We start from the raw sequence: 13489 nt of genomic DNA, 5'->3' as shown, positions 1-13489 counted from the left end.
AAGATCTATTATTACAATTGAAGTGTCCGGTTCGATCCCTGCGGTCGAGAATTAGACGATTCGAGTAATCAATCGCTCTATTCTCAGCAATGAGTAACATTATCACTGGAGGGAAGTAATTCAGCACAGTAGGTTACCCGTGGTGGAGGCGAACCGGATGGCACGTCGTTGGTTATGTAATAGGTTTGGAGTATCTGGTGTTGCAACTCCGATATTTTTTATTAACCTATGTATCACGACTGTTTGGCCTTGAAGTAATATTTGATCAATGTCTTGAGGTCGTCTTTAACTGTACACATGAGTGCAACAAGGCAAAACAAACAGACCCCAGCACTCTTGAACACATCTATGAATGTCTGGCTTCTTAGCGACTCTCCTAGAATCACATAATTAGCATGGATCCCCACACCTCCAACTAGAATGCATTTCATGCAAAATGGTAGTATTTCCAGAAAGTTAACTGGTATACCATTTTTTCTGAAGTAGTTGACGATGAAGGTGGTGCAATATACGATTCTGGCCATCATATTGACAGAATTGGCCACAATAAGCCCAAGGATTCCCATCTTGAAGTTTTCAACAAGAACATACATAAGCACTAATATGGCAATACTCAGACCTGACATGAAGTATGAATAAATTTTGGTATCATGGGTGGAAGCAGTTGCAGAGAAGAACGCTTCGAGTACTCCATTAAACGCCAAAAATGGAATGTGGATGATGTACCATGGCATTAACTCGAACAAGTCAGTGTCAAGCCATGAGGAAGACTTACCCGCAAGTACGAACTTGAGCAAAAAGGACGAATTAAACAACGCAGCAACAACCATGAGGATGGAGAGATGTAAATAGAACATCAACAAGTATTGAAGAGTTGAGGCTGCTCCACTGATGCTAGAATCCGAACTCTTGGAGTTGAGCATGCGTGTGAACGAAAGCCTCACAGATTCTTCGATTGGATTGAAGAGTAGCCTGACAATAATTGACCCATAGTTGTTCATCACCGAGTAGACTCCTTGGCTTTCCACTGAAAAGTAGGCACTGATTAGAAGCTTGTCACCTTCTGTCAAGAACTGTTTGAAGATCATCTGAACAAACGAGATTCTCCAGAACCTAAGCACCTCCGGATCGAGCCATTCAGTCTCCCCGTCTTTGATTTCGATCGCTAGAGGCACCGATTGTATCTGTCTGAAAGTCTGGGAGAAGCCGGAGATGTAGCGGGTAAATAGCCAGAAAGAATACAGAAACTGACCGGCTGCGAATGCCACCAAAAGCTCTCCGTTTCTTTCAAAAGGTCCCTTATTCTGTTTATCTTGTGAACCCGTAATTAAAACAGTCAACACAATAACCACACACTTCAAGAACATTGCCCCAGATTCGAATTCGCTTCTTTTTTTGAAGTTTAGGGTGTACTGATAGAGACCATATATTGGTTCCACCAGCAACTCCATTAGCACCAGAATCCAATAGACTCCCACAACAAACGTGTAGTGGCTAGATATACTATTAACCTTGGCAAAACTTTCACCTTGGAGCTGCCAGCCCATGATTAATAGTGATATAGGTATTCCTATCATAAACGACACGAACCCAAAATTATACACTGTTTGGTATGTGTGGTTTGAGTTGGGTTTAGGAGCGGTTCTTTGGATGGCCAAGCGCCCAGCTTCTCGAGAAAAGAAGAGTATCGTTGAGTAGAGAAACTCCAAGTGGAACGAGATTCCAAAGATAGCTGGGGCTACCAGTCGTAAGAGGATCTGGTTAAGCATAAACGTAAGCAACTTGGAAACCACTTGGGTGATCATCAATGCCGACACCCCTTTAGAAGGCGGAACAAAGACTTCCAGGGAATTGCCTTCGGGAGACTCCTGGTGTTCTATTTTCTCCAGCATCTATACCTACTTGTGTTCAAATCACCTAATTAGCAGCTATTGACGTGAGCCAAATCGATTCGCGCAGGCATCGGGGTTTCGGTGCTAAATATTACGCTGTTACGCAGTAAACACCGAACCGGCACCAGCGTGAGGTTTTTTCACCAGAGTCGCTCCCCATCAAAACAGCCATTAGCAGGCATTCAAAAGTAATCATTGTGTACCGGTGACAACCACAAAAGACTGTTTTATCGCAAAATTCCTCCACATTGAATATTATTCCCCTACAGTTCCGGCCCTTTACTTCACCCATCATGGACCCAAACTCTATCAATCCCCACGAAGTTGAATTAAGAGAACAAGATCGGTGGCTACCGATTGCAAACGTTGCACGATTAATGAAAAACACATTACCGCCCACCGCCAAAGTATCCAAAGATGCCAAAGAGTGTATGCAAGAATGTGTATCTGAATTTATATCATTTGTGACCAGTGAAGCGTCTGATCGGTGTTTGAGAGAGAAGAGAAAGACCATCAATGGAGAAGATATCTTGTACTCCATGCATGATTTGGGGTTTGAAAACTATGCTGAGGTGTTGAAGATATTTTTGGCCAAGTACAGAGAACAACAGGCGTTGAAACACGAACGAGGTGAAACCAAAATGACCAAAAAGCAGCTCAAAGCTCAAAGAGCTGCTCAGGAAGCAGAAACACAAGAAGCTGATACCATCAATAGTGAAGAGTTGGAAGAAAACGGTGATGAGGACCCGAGAACCAAGCTCGAGAAGGTCCACGAGGGTGGCTCCCACACACCAGGTGCCAGTTCGATAGGATCGTCCGAATCATTCTTCGAGCAGTACGATGGGGACGAGCCCAAGGCGGCCGATAAAGAACTTGCGACTCACAAAGAGTACGAATACGATATTGATGAGCTTGCAAAGCACCTCACCAACGAAGATCCTGATATCAACACATTGACGGCTGGAATAGCCAGTACCAATGAAAACGGATACTTTTAGAGCTCAAAAATTCACTTCTCAGCCATGTTTTATTATCTTTAGCCAGTTTATTTATCAATGTATTTTATGACAACAAGCGTAGAACAAAAAAATTGGTACCGGGTATGAATGTATATTGACACAAGTATTCAATACTGCATCTTAACTAATAAATAAGCCTATATTTTTGTCCTGCAAACAGGGCAATTATCGGAGCATTCAAGCCAACTCTTCAAACAAGAATAATGGAAGTTGTGTTCACATGAATTGAGGCATCTGACACCGTCAACAGACGAGCTATTAAGATTATCAAAGCATATAATACATCTTGCAGTGGGATCTATTGTGGTGGGTAGATTAAGCTTTTTGAGTTTAATATTTCTTCGTTCCAAGCTAATTAAACATCTCGCTTTGACGATAAGCAACCGAAGGCTTAAGTACGACGACGGTAAAATGTGGAATGGGAAGGTGTAGAAGTATAAGAACAAGATTGCAAACGTGCAAGACATTCCGAACCTAATTAAATTCACAGAAAATTCCACCAAACTGATGATTTTGGCCTTCTTGACTTGCCAGTCTGCATAATTGGTCAAGGTATTTGATTCCAGATCAAAAAAAGTGATTTTCCCATAGTAGTCAAGAGTATACTTAATCCCCGTGAAAAACACCAAGGGAAACAGGTGCAAAATCTCAAATCCAAAGATGGCAACAAGAATGTTATCCTTGAATCGAAGTATCGAGTTGCCACAATAGGTGTAGTACATTTGATGGAAGAAGGAGCAGATTAACAAAATATCAATGAAATTAATCATTAGAACTCCATACCCCAATCGCCTATACTGCACAAGGTCGGTGGATGTCGGGTGAGACTGGTTGGATAAAGTGTATGCTCTTTCAGCACATATGACATGAAAACTCTTCAACAAGACGATACAAAGAAAGAATCCTGAATACTTCACAAACTCATGTCGTACCACCGTATTCAAGGGATCCAATGTTTGAATTTGGTTGGCTTCTCGAAGGAATATGAGAAACCCGAACCAAAACTCCCATATAGTGTAGCTGATCTTGTCTCTGAGATGACTGACTTCGTTGTCTGAAAGCTTGCCAAACAAGGTCCATTTGACCAAATTGAAGAGTACAAAAAACATCAAAAGGCAGAAATTCACAAGTTTAAAGCTGCTGAGGTTATGTACAAGAGCCTGCCAGTACCTGCTGACAGCCAGACCGACATCTGCGTGGTTCGTCTTTACCTGTAGACCATAATTTCGTAGATATGGATTTGTGTATGCTGAAACAGCCATTAAAGCACCAATCTTGAAACAAATTGTTAGTATGAAGTTAGCCACAAATAAAGTCCACCAATGTGAAGATGTCATGATCTGAATCTTACTTACAGCGCTGGAGCGGTACTTCCACCGTGTGCTTGTCATTGACAAAATAAACTAGAATCAGAGTTAAAGTCACTGAATTATCAGGCTCCGCGCTTGCTTCGCGTTCTTGCCTAGACCACGGTACAATCAACTTCAAGGGAAAAGGAAGTCAAAAAAGTTTCCCTGTAAAATTTGACTGCAGAAGAATCAAGTAGTAGTCGACTTTGACAAAGTAAGAAACTGAAACAGGCTTCAACACACTTCCAAAACTCGTCAAAGCAAATTCGTCAAATGGGTCAGTTTATACCCCAAATCCACAATTGCGTGCACTGCTGCAGATGAGATGCGAAAAAATTTGTGAAAGATAGCACCAGAAACCAGTTAAGATGGGAAAAAAGAACTTTAGAAAAAACAAAGGTGGCCAAAAGAAGTTCGGCGGTCGTTCAGGCTCGAATAAGAGAAGCGAAAGCTGGACCGAAGTCGAGAGGGAGAATGCTAAATGGGAAGCCTACTATAAGGCAATGAAGATCGTTCCCGAAGATGAGTGGGATACGTTTAAGAAACATTGTCAGGAGAACTTGCCCTTGACATTCAGAGTCACCGGGTCCAGAGCTCATGCTAATGAGATCAACCAGAATTTCATCGAAAATCATGTGTCCAAGTTGCAAGACACCGAGTTTGAAGGAGTTAAGTTGGCACCTAGAAACTTGTCGTACTATCCAAATAAGTTGGGATGGCAGTTAGATGTCCCCAAAACCGTCATCAGAAAGAATGAGCAGTTTGCTGCCACCCAGAGGTTTTTGGTTTTGGAAACTGAGGTGGGAAACATCAGTAGACAAGAAGCTGTGTCGATGATTCCTCCATTGTTAATGGACATCAAACCTCATCACGCGGTTTTGGATATGTGTGCTGCTCCTGGTTCCAAGACTGCCCAGTTGGTGGAAGCCTTGCATGCCAACGACGAAACTGAATTGCCCACCGGCTTTGTGTTGGCCAATGATTCAGACTACAAGAGATCCCATATGTTGGTTCATCAGGTCAAGAGATTAAACTCTGCCAACTTTGTGGTTGTTAACCATGATGCCCAATTATTCCCAAGAATCAAGCTCAATAATTCGAACGAGTTCCTCAAGTTTGACAGAATCCTTTGTGATGTTCCTTGTTCTGGTGACGGTACTATGAGAAAGAATGTTAATGTCTGGAAGGATTTTACCGTTGGAAACGGCTTGGGGTTGCACTCTTTGCAAGTGAACATTTTGAGCAGAGGATTACAGTTATTGAAGAAGGGAGGAAGATTAGTGTACTCCACTTGCTCCTTGTCACCTGTTGAGAATGAGGCTGTTGTAGCATCTGCTTTGAGAAAATGGGGGACCCAAATCAAGGTTGTTAACTGTCAAGACGAATTGCCAGGTCTTGTTAGGCGTCAAGGTCTCAGCAACTGGCAGGTATTTGGAAAGGATATGGAGTTGAAAGAAAAAGGTGCAGAAGGAATTCCCGAAACCGCTTTCGCTCCTACTGAAGAAGAAGCTCAGCAATTCGGTTTGGAAAACTGCATTAGAGTCTACCCTCATTTACAAAACACCGGTGGTTTCTTCATCGCTGTGTTTGAGAAGGTCAACCCAGACGGAGCTTCTGAAGAAGGTCCAGTTGCTAAGAAACAAAAGGTGGAAGATGGTGCCAATGGTGATTCAGCACCTCAGAAGAAGGAAAAGTTACCAAGAAATGCTAACGAAGAACCGTTCATTTTCCTCGATCCAAAGCATCCAGAATTAGAAAAGTGCTGGCCATTCTATGGATTCAAAGAGGAGTTCCCTAAGGACTGTACTCTTGTGAGAAACGCCACCGGAGAACCTTTGAGAACCATTTACTATGTTTCTCCTATTGTCAAGGAGATCTTGACCATCGAAGACCAAAAGTTAAAGCTTATTCACGGTGGGATCAAATTGTTTGTGGCCCAGAGAAACGATACTGGTAACTGTGCTTGGAGAGTTCAAAACGAGTCTTTAGTGACTCTCAGATCTTACTTGACCGACACCAGGCAAGTGTCGGGTAATTTGAAGTTGTTAGAGTTTTTGTTCCAGGAAGCGTTCCCAAAGATTAGTGTGATCAGAGACACCAACATCGACAAGGAATTTTCCGATAAGCTTGACCAGTTTGGAGAAGGATGTGTTTTTTTGACGGTGAAGAGAGATGGTCCAAATGAAGAAGACTTATTTTTGCCTTTATGGAAGGGTAAGGCCAACGTAAACTTGATGGTGAATAAAAAGGATACTCAAGAATTACTTATGAGACTCTTCAACATCGCCACCACTGCCAAAGATGAAGGGAAAGAAGCCATCTACCAAAGAAAAGCAGAAGAAGATAAATTGGCCCGTAGAGAAGCCGAAGCTGCCAGTGTCACTGCCTCAGAAGAACCTGAAGAAGCATCAGAAGCCAAATAAATCATCTATGAAACCTTGTATATTATAGCCGTACTAAGTCATGTGTCTTCGTTGCAAAAATCATCTTATTCGTAGGCCCTTAGTGCCTCTTGTACTACTTCTGCGTCTTGCGCAGTCTCATCTTCAACCTCATCTCCATCTACAGGCAATCTTTTGTTATCTCGAGTTTGCTGTTCAATGAACATTCGTGCAACGTTCTCATCAACAATATCATCGGCCCATTTCTCTACCAACATCCCGAATGCCAACAAAGCCGTCTCATCCAACTTCTTCTCGAGTCTCCAACCTTGGTTAGCCAGCCGATTGGATACATAATAATGAAGCACCTTCAACAACTCGGAGTCAGGAAGCTCCAAGTCCTCAAATTCTTCTCTGCTCTGGAACGGCACATCTACCACCATGTTGGGCAGCGACCGAAACATCTCGTCTGGTGAAACATATACTCCTTTGGTTCGAAGTATGTCTTCGAGTGGGTCACGGTACTTGTCGAGATCCACCACAACCGTGTGATTCTTCACGCTGACACCTTGTATATTTCTTCTCTTGACTGAATCGTCCACAATTCGGTTCTGGACGAACTGATCGTTACACACCTCATAGATACTATGTTGATGCATGGATCAGAAGGCGATGAGAAATAGTTCGAAAACGCGAACTGATACAATTTATTGTTTACAAACAGAACATGAACATTCAAAATCATTATCACAAGAGACGAGCGCTTGATGCCCTCGAAGAACAGGATGCCGATAGAAAGCAGCTAATACGGTTGGCAGTGATGCACGTGATTGGGTTGTCCCAGAGGAAGACCGGTTCAGCACCCGTTCCCTCTGGGACTTCTGAGGACCTCAACCAAAAGTGCTTGAACTATGAGTTATCAATAAACAAGTTAAAACAAGAATGGAATACCAAGGATAAGATTAATGAGGCCACAATCGACAAGCTCAAGCAGGAGATCGCAAAGTTGAAGCAACAACTCAAACGCCCCGGCTCTTCTCAAGGCTCATCCAATTTGTTCTACAATACCAAACATCCTCAACTCAAACCCCAAACCAGTCTATCGTATTCAACCTCCCCATACTTGAGCAGGGCTTTAGACACCAAGAGCTTTCTCAGCCCGACCCTTAACTCGCTTAATAAGACCACCGTGAGAAACCCGTTGCTCGTGTCTCCTATCCAAAATACCGAACGAAGAGGTAAGTACATGACTTCAAACACAATGAAACAACTTCAGGTACCAAAGCGACAAACCAAGCCCACCCGCAGCATTCTCGAGACTCCAACAAAGGGACTATATGATCCACCACTGCCCAACAAGTCTCCATCCCGGATGTCATTTGTGGAGAATTTCGATAAATCAGACTCTAGTAATGACGAATCTGGGTATGGAACGTTGTTCAACGGCAAAGTCAAGCTTAGTACCACGCTGCTGCGTAAAGTACTGAATAACGAAGGGAAAGAGAACATTCTTATGGAAGAAAAAGAAGGCCCCGATGCCAACTCTACCTCTATAATGGGTGACGATAGCGAGAATATCACAGTGATCACCGCCAACTCCAACGTGGATAGCTCCAACAATGCATCCGAAGACGAAGAATATGCTAGTGCCAACTCAACTGTAGCTGGTGCCTCTAATACATCTGGAAAGCGCAAACAGTCAAAAAGACTAAATTTTGCTGAAAGTCGAACTCAAAGTCTCAGTCAAGGCTTGAATCTAGATCAGGATGGAGCCAACTCTCTCGACTACTACAAAGAAGGTAATTTCGCCGAAGGTGCAGATGAATCGCCCAACTTCAAGACGAAAGCTTCTACCAGCACCACCACCACCTTCGAAAAAAAGAAGAGACGGGTGTTCAAGATCACTTAAAAGTCCATCTCCATACTTAATACATGATACACGGCCATTTACAACCTCTTATAGGCCTACAACCATCTATTTAAACGTAGCACCACACATTTGGTCTTGCCGACCTTCGCACTAATAATGGTTCAAAGTTGACCGTTTTCGGGTTCGCATCAATCACCAAAAAGACACTCAATTCACAATTACTAATAGTAGTCACTGCAACCTGATCGTCTAGTTTAATTAATAATTCACGATGATTAAAGCCAGAGGTAACTTCACGGTTCTCTCTCGGACACTTACCCACCACAAGGTATGCGTCAGATTTGCCACTTCCTTGGTGTCCGGCGACTATTCTTCCAAACTTCCATACTCGCCATCCGCCTACAAGCCATTTGCGGTAAATCAGTTTCCTCGGGACATAGAATGGTTGCTCAAGTCTGAAGAAAGTGAAACTGTTCCCGAAGAGAAGGAAGAGCCCCAAGAAGATGACAATAGCAAGGAAATCAAAAAGGATGAAGAGTCCGACGTTGATGATAAGATCAAGAAGGACGAGGGTAACAAAGAAGAAGATCTCGACAAATCTGTTTCCGAAGAAGATTCTACTGTAACTCCAGCTTCAAGCTCCATCACCCCAACATCCGCCGGTGGTGCTTCTGGTGGTGGTGGCAATGGAAATGGATATGGAAATGATGGTGACAAGTCAATGGAAGCAGATCCAAAGACCGGGGTATATCCGCCATTGTTAGCAATCCCTATGAAAGACAGACCCCCACTTCCAGGACGTCCGTTTGCCATCAACATCACTGATCCAGAAGTGATAAGGTCCATCTACACCATCATCGACAAGAGAGAACCATACTTTGTATTGTTTCATATCAAGGACCAAGATAAGGGTGATACTGATATCATTCAAAGCAGAGATTCGGTGTACGACGTCGGTGTTCATTGTCAAATTATCAGACACACTTCCCCACGTCCCGGAACGTTTAATATTTTGGGATATCCTTTACAGAGAATCAAGTTGGAGGACCTTAGTGCACCTGGCGAAAAGAAGGATTCAATAGACATGGATAAGTTTTCGACCTCCTATTTAAAGGATTTGAAAGTATCTTATGCCACGGTCAGACCTATGGAAGATGAGCCTTATGATTCCCAATCGCCTGACATCAGATCTCTTATTGAAGCAATCAAGACCTTGTTGAGTAAAATGGGCAGCAAAAACCCATTGGAAAAGCTTCAAATCAAGGAAGGCACTGAGCTTGTTAGCGATCCACCCAAGTTTGCTGATTTTGTTGGTTCTACCATTCACGGTGATCCAAAGAAGATCCAAGAGATCTTGGAGACGGTGGATATTGAAGAGAGGTTATCCAAAGCTTTGGAATTATTGAAAGTGGAAATGAGAGCTAATCTTATCAAAGAAAACACTATCCATAACTTGAGTAGTAAAGCTGATGAATTTCAAACCAAGTTATTTATCAAGGAGTTCATCAAGGAATTACAGAAAAGAGCAGGAATCGCTGAGTCAGAAGATAAGAAGACTCACAAGTTTGATGAGAGATTGAAACATTTGAAGCTTTCAGAAGAAGCTATGGAAGCCTATAATGCGGAAAGAGCCAAAATGGAAAATCAAAATGAGCATTCTAGTGAATTAGGTGTCAGTGAACGATACTTAGATTGGTTGACTTCTATTCCCTGGGGAATTTACTCAAAGGACAGTTTCAATATCAAGGAAGCAAGAAAAATTTTGGAAAGGGACCATTACGGTTTGAAGGATGTCAAGGAAAGAATTTTGGAATTCATCTCAATGGGTAAGATTTCTGGTAAGGTGGATGGTAAGATCTTGTGTCTTGCAGGTCCTCCCGGTACTGGAAAGACTTCCATTGCCAAGTCCATTGCAGAATCTTTGAACCGTAAGTATGTCAGAATTGCTATGGGTGGTATTCAAGATGTTCATGAAGTCAAAGGACACAGAAGGACTTATGTTGGTTCTATTCCTGGTCGGATTATCTCTGCCTTGAAACAAGCCAAAACCTCCAACCCTCTTATGCTTATTGATGAAATTGATAAGTTGGATTTGAGTCGTGGTGGAGGTGCTGCTTCTGCCTTTTTGGAAATCTTGGACCCTGAACAAAATAATGCTTTTGTGGATAACTATATTGATGTTAAAGTTGATTTGTCCAAAGTGTTGTTTGTTTGTACTGCCAATTACTTAGGGAACATTCCTGCTCCTTTGAGAGATCGTATGGAAATCATTAACGTCAATGGTTACACCAACAACGAAAAGCTCGAGATTGCCAAGAGACATTTAATTCCAGATGCTGAAAAGAAGGCAGGTCTCGAAGGAAACCACGTCGCTATACCTGATGCAACAATCAAGAGATTAATTGAGAAATATTGTCGTGAAAGTGGCCTTAGAAACGTCAAGAAGTTGGTGACTAGAATCTTCAGTAAAGCTTCTCTCAAGATTGCTGAACAGCTTGAAGATTCACCATTAGAAGCCAGTTCAGAAGCATCCAAGGAAGCTGTAACAACATCAGCCAGCTCTGGTCCAAATGAACCTCTTACTGTTGCTCCTAAAGAATCAACACAAGCCAGTGAACCTGTGGTAGCTGCATCTTCTTCCAAAGAAACCATAAATGCTAACGCAGCTCGTGCTCCAGCTGTCGATATCGACGAACCTTTGAATAATCCTCAAGATATCAAGCCTAATGATATCAAGGAAGTGGATACTGAGAAGGGTTCTGAAGAAAAGATTGAAAAGCTCAAGATTCCAGAAGAAATTAAGTTAGAGATCACCCCTGAAAACTTGAAAGATTATGTTGGACCCGAAATCTATACTAGAGATCGTGTTTATGACATTCCACCTCCAGGTGTAGCCACGGGTCTTGCTTATAGTTCCTCTGGTAATGGTGATGCCTTGTATATTGAGTCCATTTTGACCCATTCAATAGGCTCAGGATCTGGACACGCTGGTATTCATGTTACTGGTAGCTTGAAGGAAGTTATGAAGGAATCGGCCTCCATTGCCTACTCGTTCACTAAGCTGTTCATGGTTAAGAACTTCCCAGAAAACAGATTCTTTGAAGCTGCAGACGTTCATGTTCATTGCCCAGATGGTGCTATTCCAAAAGACGGTCCTTCTGCTGGTATTTCATTTACATCATCTTTGGTATCCTTGGCCCTCAACAGGTCCTTACCACCAAACATTGCCATGACTGGTGAAATCACAGTTACTGGTAGAGTGTTACCTGTTGGAGGATTAAGAGAAAAGACTTTAGGTGCCAAGAGATACGGCTGTGATACCATCATTTTCCCTAAGGATATTGAAAACGAGCTTGAAGAAATCCCAGAAGAAGTTAAGGAAGGTGTTACGTTCGTCCCTGTTGAATGGTACCAAGAAGTATTCGACAGAATTTTCCCAGATGTCTCTAAGGAAGAATGTAATAATGTCTGGAAGGAAGAATTCGCCAAGTTGGATCAAAAGAAGAAGAATAAAAGGTCTTCCACGTCTTCAAGAGGACAAATTGCTTCTGCTGCAGCCTGAAATCATAACTTTGTAAATAAGATTCATTATACATATATATATATTATTCGTGTCATTTGTCCTCTTTCTTGATATTAGAAAAGAAGTTTCTCACTTCTTTTTCAGTCACAACCTTACCTTGTTCGGCAAACGGTTTGAAAAAGTCTTTAAGTTTCGATCTAATTTGATTGTAAGCTTGTAACCCCTCAACAGCTTGTTCTCTGGGTAAAGACAGAAGTACATCAGCTCCGAGTTCGAGAGTAGATGAAGACTCGTCATCTTCTGGGGGTTCATAGACGGGATCAGATTCGTAAAGATAGTCATGATTGATCAAAAAGTTCTTGATTTTATCGTCTGTGGTTGTGTCTTTAAGCTGCTTGAGGTTATCTCTGAAGTCAAATTTAAAAAACACCAGCTTAGGCACCACTGAGGTTGAACTCTCCAATTTTATTCTCTTGGAACTTGGTTCTCCTTCGTCATTTCCCTTATATTGAGCGAACAACGCTTCCCATTCGGACTCAGACTTTACGTCTTTGAAGTGTGGTAATGAACAAAGAACAATATCACCATGAGTTTCAAGAGTATCAAATACTTTGGAGAACACCAGCACACATTTCCAGCATAAAAATACATCGAAATCTTCGAGATTGGGAAAATGTGGGACAACTCTCTCAAGTCCTGGCTCGGATGTAGTATTCACCAGAATGTCATTAGCAGCCTCATCACCAGGTTCGGGGAGATTGTTCAATAGATTCAGAGGCTCAGGTTTGACTTTGGACTTGCTCAAAGCTTCCTTTGTGTAGCCCAAAATACAATCTTCATGGTACCAGTCTTCACCACACTCAAATCCGAAATAGCATTGGATCATATTCCCAGTCTCTTCCAAAGGATTATAGGGTTTCTCACAACTGCAAAACAAGCCCTTGTAGTTGTGGTTATAGGAATTAGATCCTGGAACGTCTTCAGCAGGCGAGTCCAAATTACTCACACTGCCCCATGACCGATGCGATGGTGTAGACGAAGAACCGGTCCGTGGTCGAAAAGATTCATCACTATGGTCTATCTTGTTCCTGACTTTACAGGCACCGTTGAAGGACTTGGACATTCGAGTTGTACCACAGTCACACACAAAACTTCTCTTGGAGAATAACTCAACTATTTCATGAGATGAGTGGCACTGGATGGAACACGAATAACATACTCCAATAGCATTGCCGTTATTGTCTCTTGAACATGTCAAACACGCAAACACAGGCTGGCGAAGCGGCCCCTGATTGAAGGTACACTCATTGGGCTCATATGGCATCAATTCCTTGGCCTCTTTTTCAAGTTCATCCTGCTCTTCAATATAGGCCACAGCCGTCGTCACCTTATCATCCGCACCCCCAGTATCATTGGATTCATTGTCTTTCATCTTGATCTAACAGGTTATGAATT

General features: G+C 42.5%; 7 protein-coding genes across 7 annotated transcripts; 4 read left to right on the top strand and 3 right to left on the bottom strand. All coding sequences in view use genetic code 12, as the record gives it.

Moving 5' to 3' along the window:
• Positions 1-233: 233 nt before the first annotated feature.
• RFT1 (Oligosaccharide translocation protein rft1) lies at positions 234-1892 on the bottom strand (the record flags this gene model as incomplete). Its single annotated transcript, XM_006689818.2, has 1 exon — positions 234-1892. One exon carries the CDS (start codon positions 1890-1892, stop codon positions 234-236), a length of 1659 nt encoding a protein of 552 aa, XP_006689881.1.
• Positions 1893-2185: 293 nt separating this feature from the next.
• On the top strand, positions 2186-2890 carry HAP3 (transcriptional activator hap3; the record flags this gene model as incomplete). Its single annotated transcript, XM_006689819.2, has 1 exon — positions 2186-2890. One exon carries the CDS (start codon positions 2186-2188, stop codon positions 2888-2890), a length of 705 nt encoding a protein of 234 aa, XP_006689882.1.
• Positions 2891-4628: 1738 nt separating this feature from the next.
• On the top strand, positions 4629-6683 carry NCL1 (tRNA (cytosine-5-)-methyltransferase ncl1; the record flags this gene model as incomplete). Its single annotated transcript, XM_006689821.1, has 1 exon — positions 4629-6683. One exon carries the CDS (start codon positions 4629-4631, stop codon positions 6681-6683), a length of 2055 nt encoding a protein of 684 aa, XP_006689884.1.
• A 65-nt stretch (positions 6684-6748) lies between these two features.
• PSN45_001557 (uncharacterized protein) lies at positions 6749-7300 on the bottom strand (the record flags this gene model as incomplete). Its single annotated transcript, XM_006689822.2, has 1 exon — positions 6749-7300. One exon carries the CDS (start codon positions 7298-7300, stop codon positions 6749-6751), a length of 552 nt encoding a protein of 183 aa, XP_006689885.1.
• A 68-nt stretch (positions 7301-7368) lies between these two features.
• Positions 7369-8550, top strand: PSN45_001556 (uncharacterized protein; the record flags this gene model as incomplete). The annotated part of the gene is made up of 1 exon (XM_006689823.1): positions 7369-8550. The coding sequence occupies one exon, from the start codon at positions 7369-7371 to the stop codon at positions 8548-8550; it is 1182 nt and encodes a 393-aa protein (XP_006689886.1).
• Positions 8551-8782: 232 nt separating this feature from the next.
• Positions 8783-12073, top strand: PIM1 (ATP-dependent Lon protease pim1; the record flags this gene model as incomplete). Its single annotated transcript, XM_066157683.1, has 1 exon — positions 8783-12073. The coding sequence occupies one exon, from the start codon at positions 8783-8785 to the stop codon at positions 12071-12073; it is 3291 nt and encodes a 1096-aa protein (XP_066013780.1).
• A 52-nt stretch (positions 12074-12125) lies between these two features.
• PSN45_001554 (RING-type E3 ubiquitin transferase) lies at positions 12126-13466 on the bottom strand (the record flags this gene model as incomplete). The annotated part of the gene is made up of 1 exon (XM_006689825.1): positions 12126-13466. One exon carries the CDS (start codon positions 13464-13466, stop codon positions 12126-12128), a length of 1341 nt encoding a protein of 446 aa, XP_006689888.1.
• Positions 13467-13489: the final 23 nt, after the last annotated feature.

Source organism: Yamadazyma tenuis, chromosome 2, assembly GCF_029203305.1.
Source record: "Yamadazyma tenuis chromosome 2, complete sequence".
NCBI lineage: Eukaryota > Fungi > Ascomycota > Pichiomycetes > Serinales > Debaryomycetaceae > Yamadazyma > Yamadazyma tenuis.
This window is presented reverse-complemented; position numbering and strand designations above follow the sequence as displayed.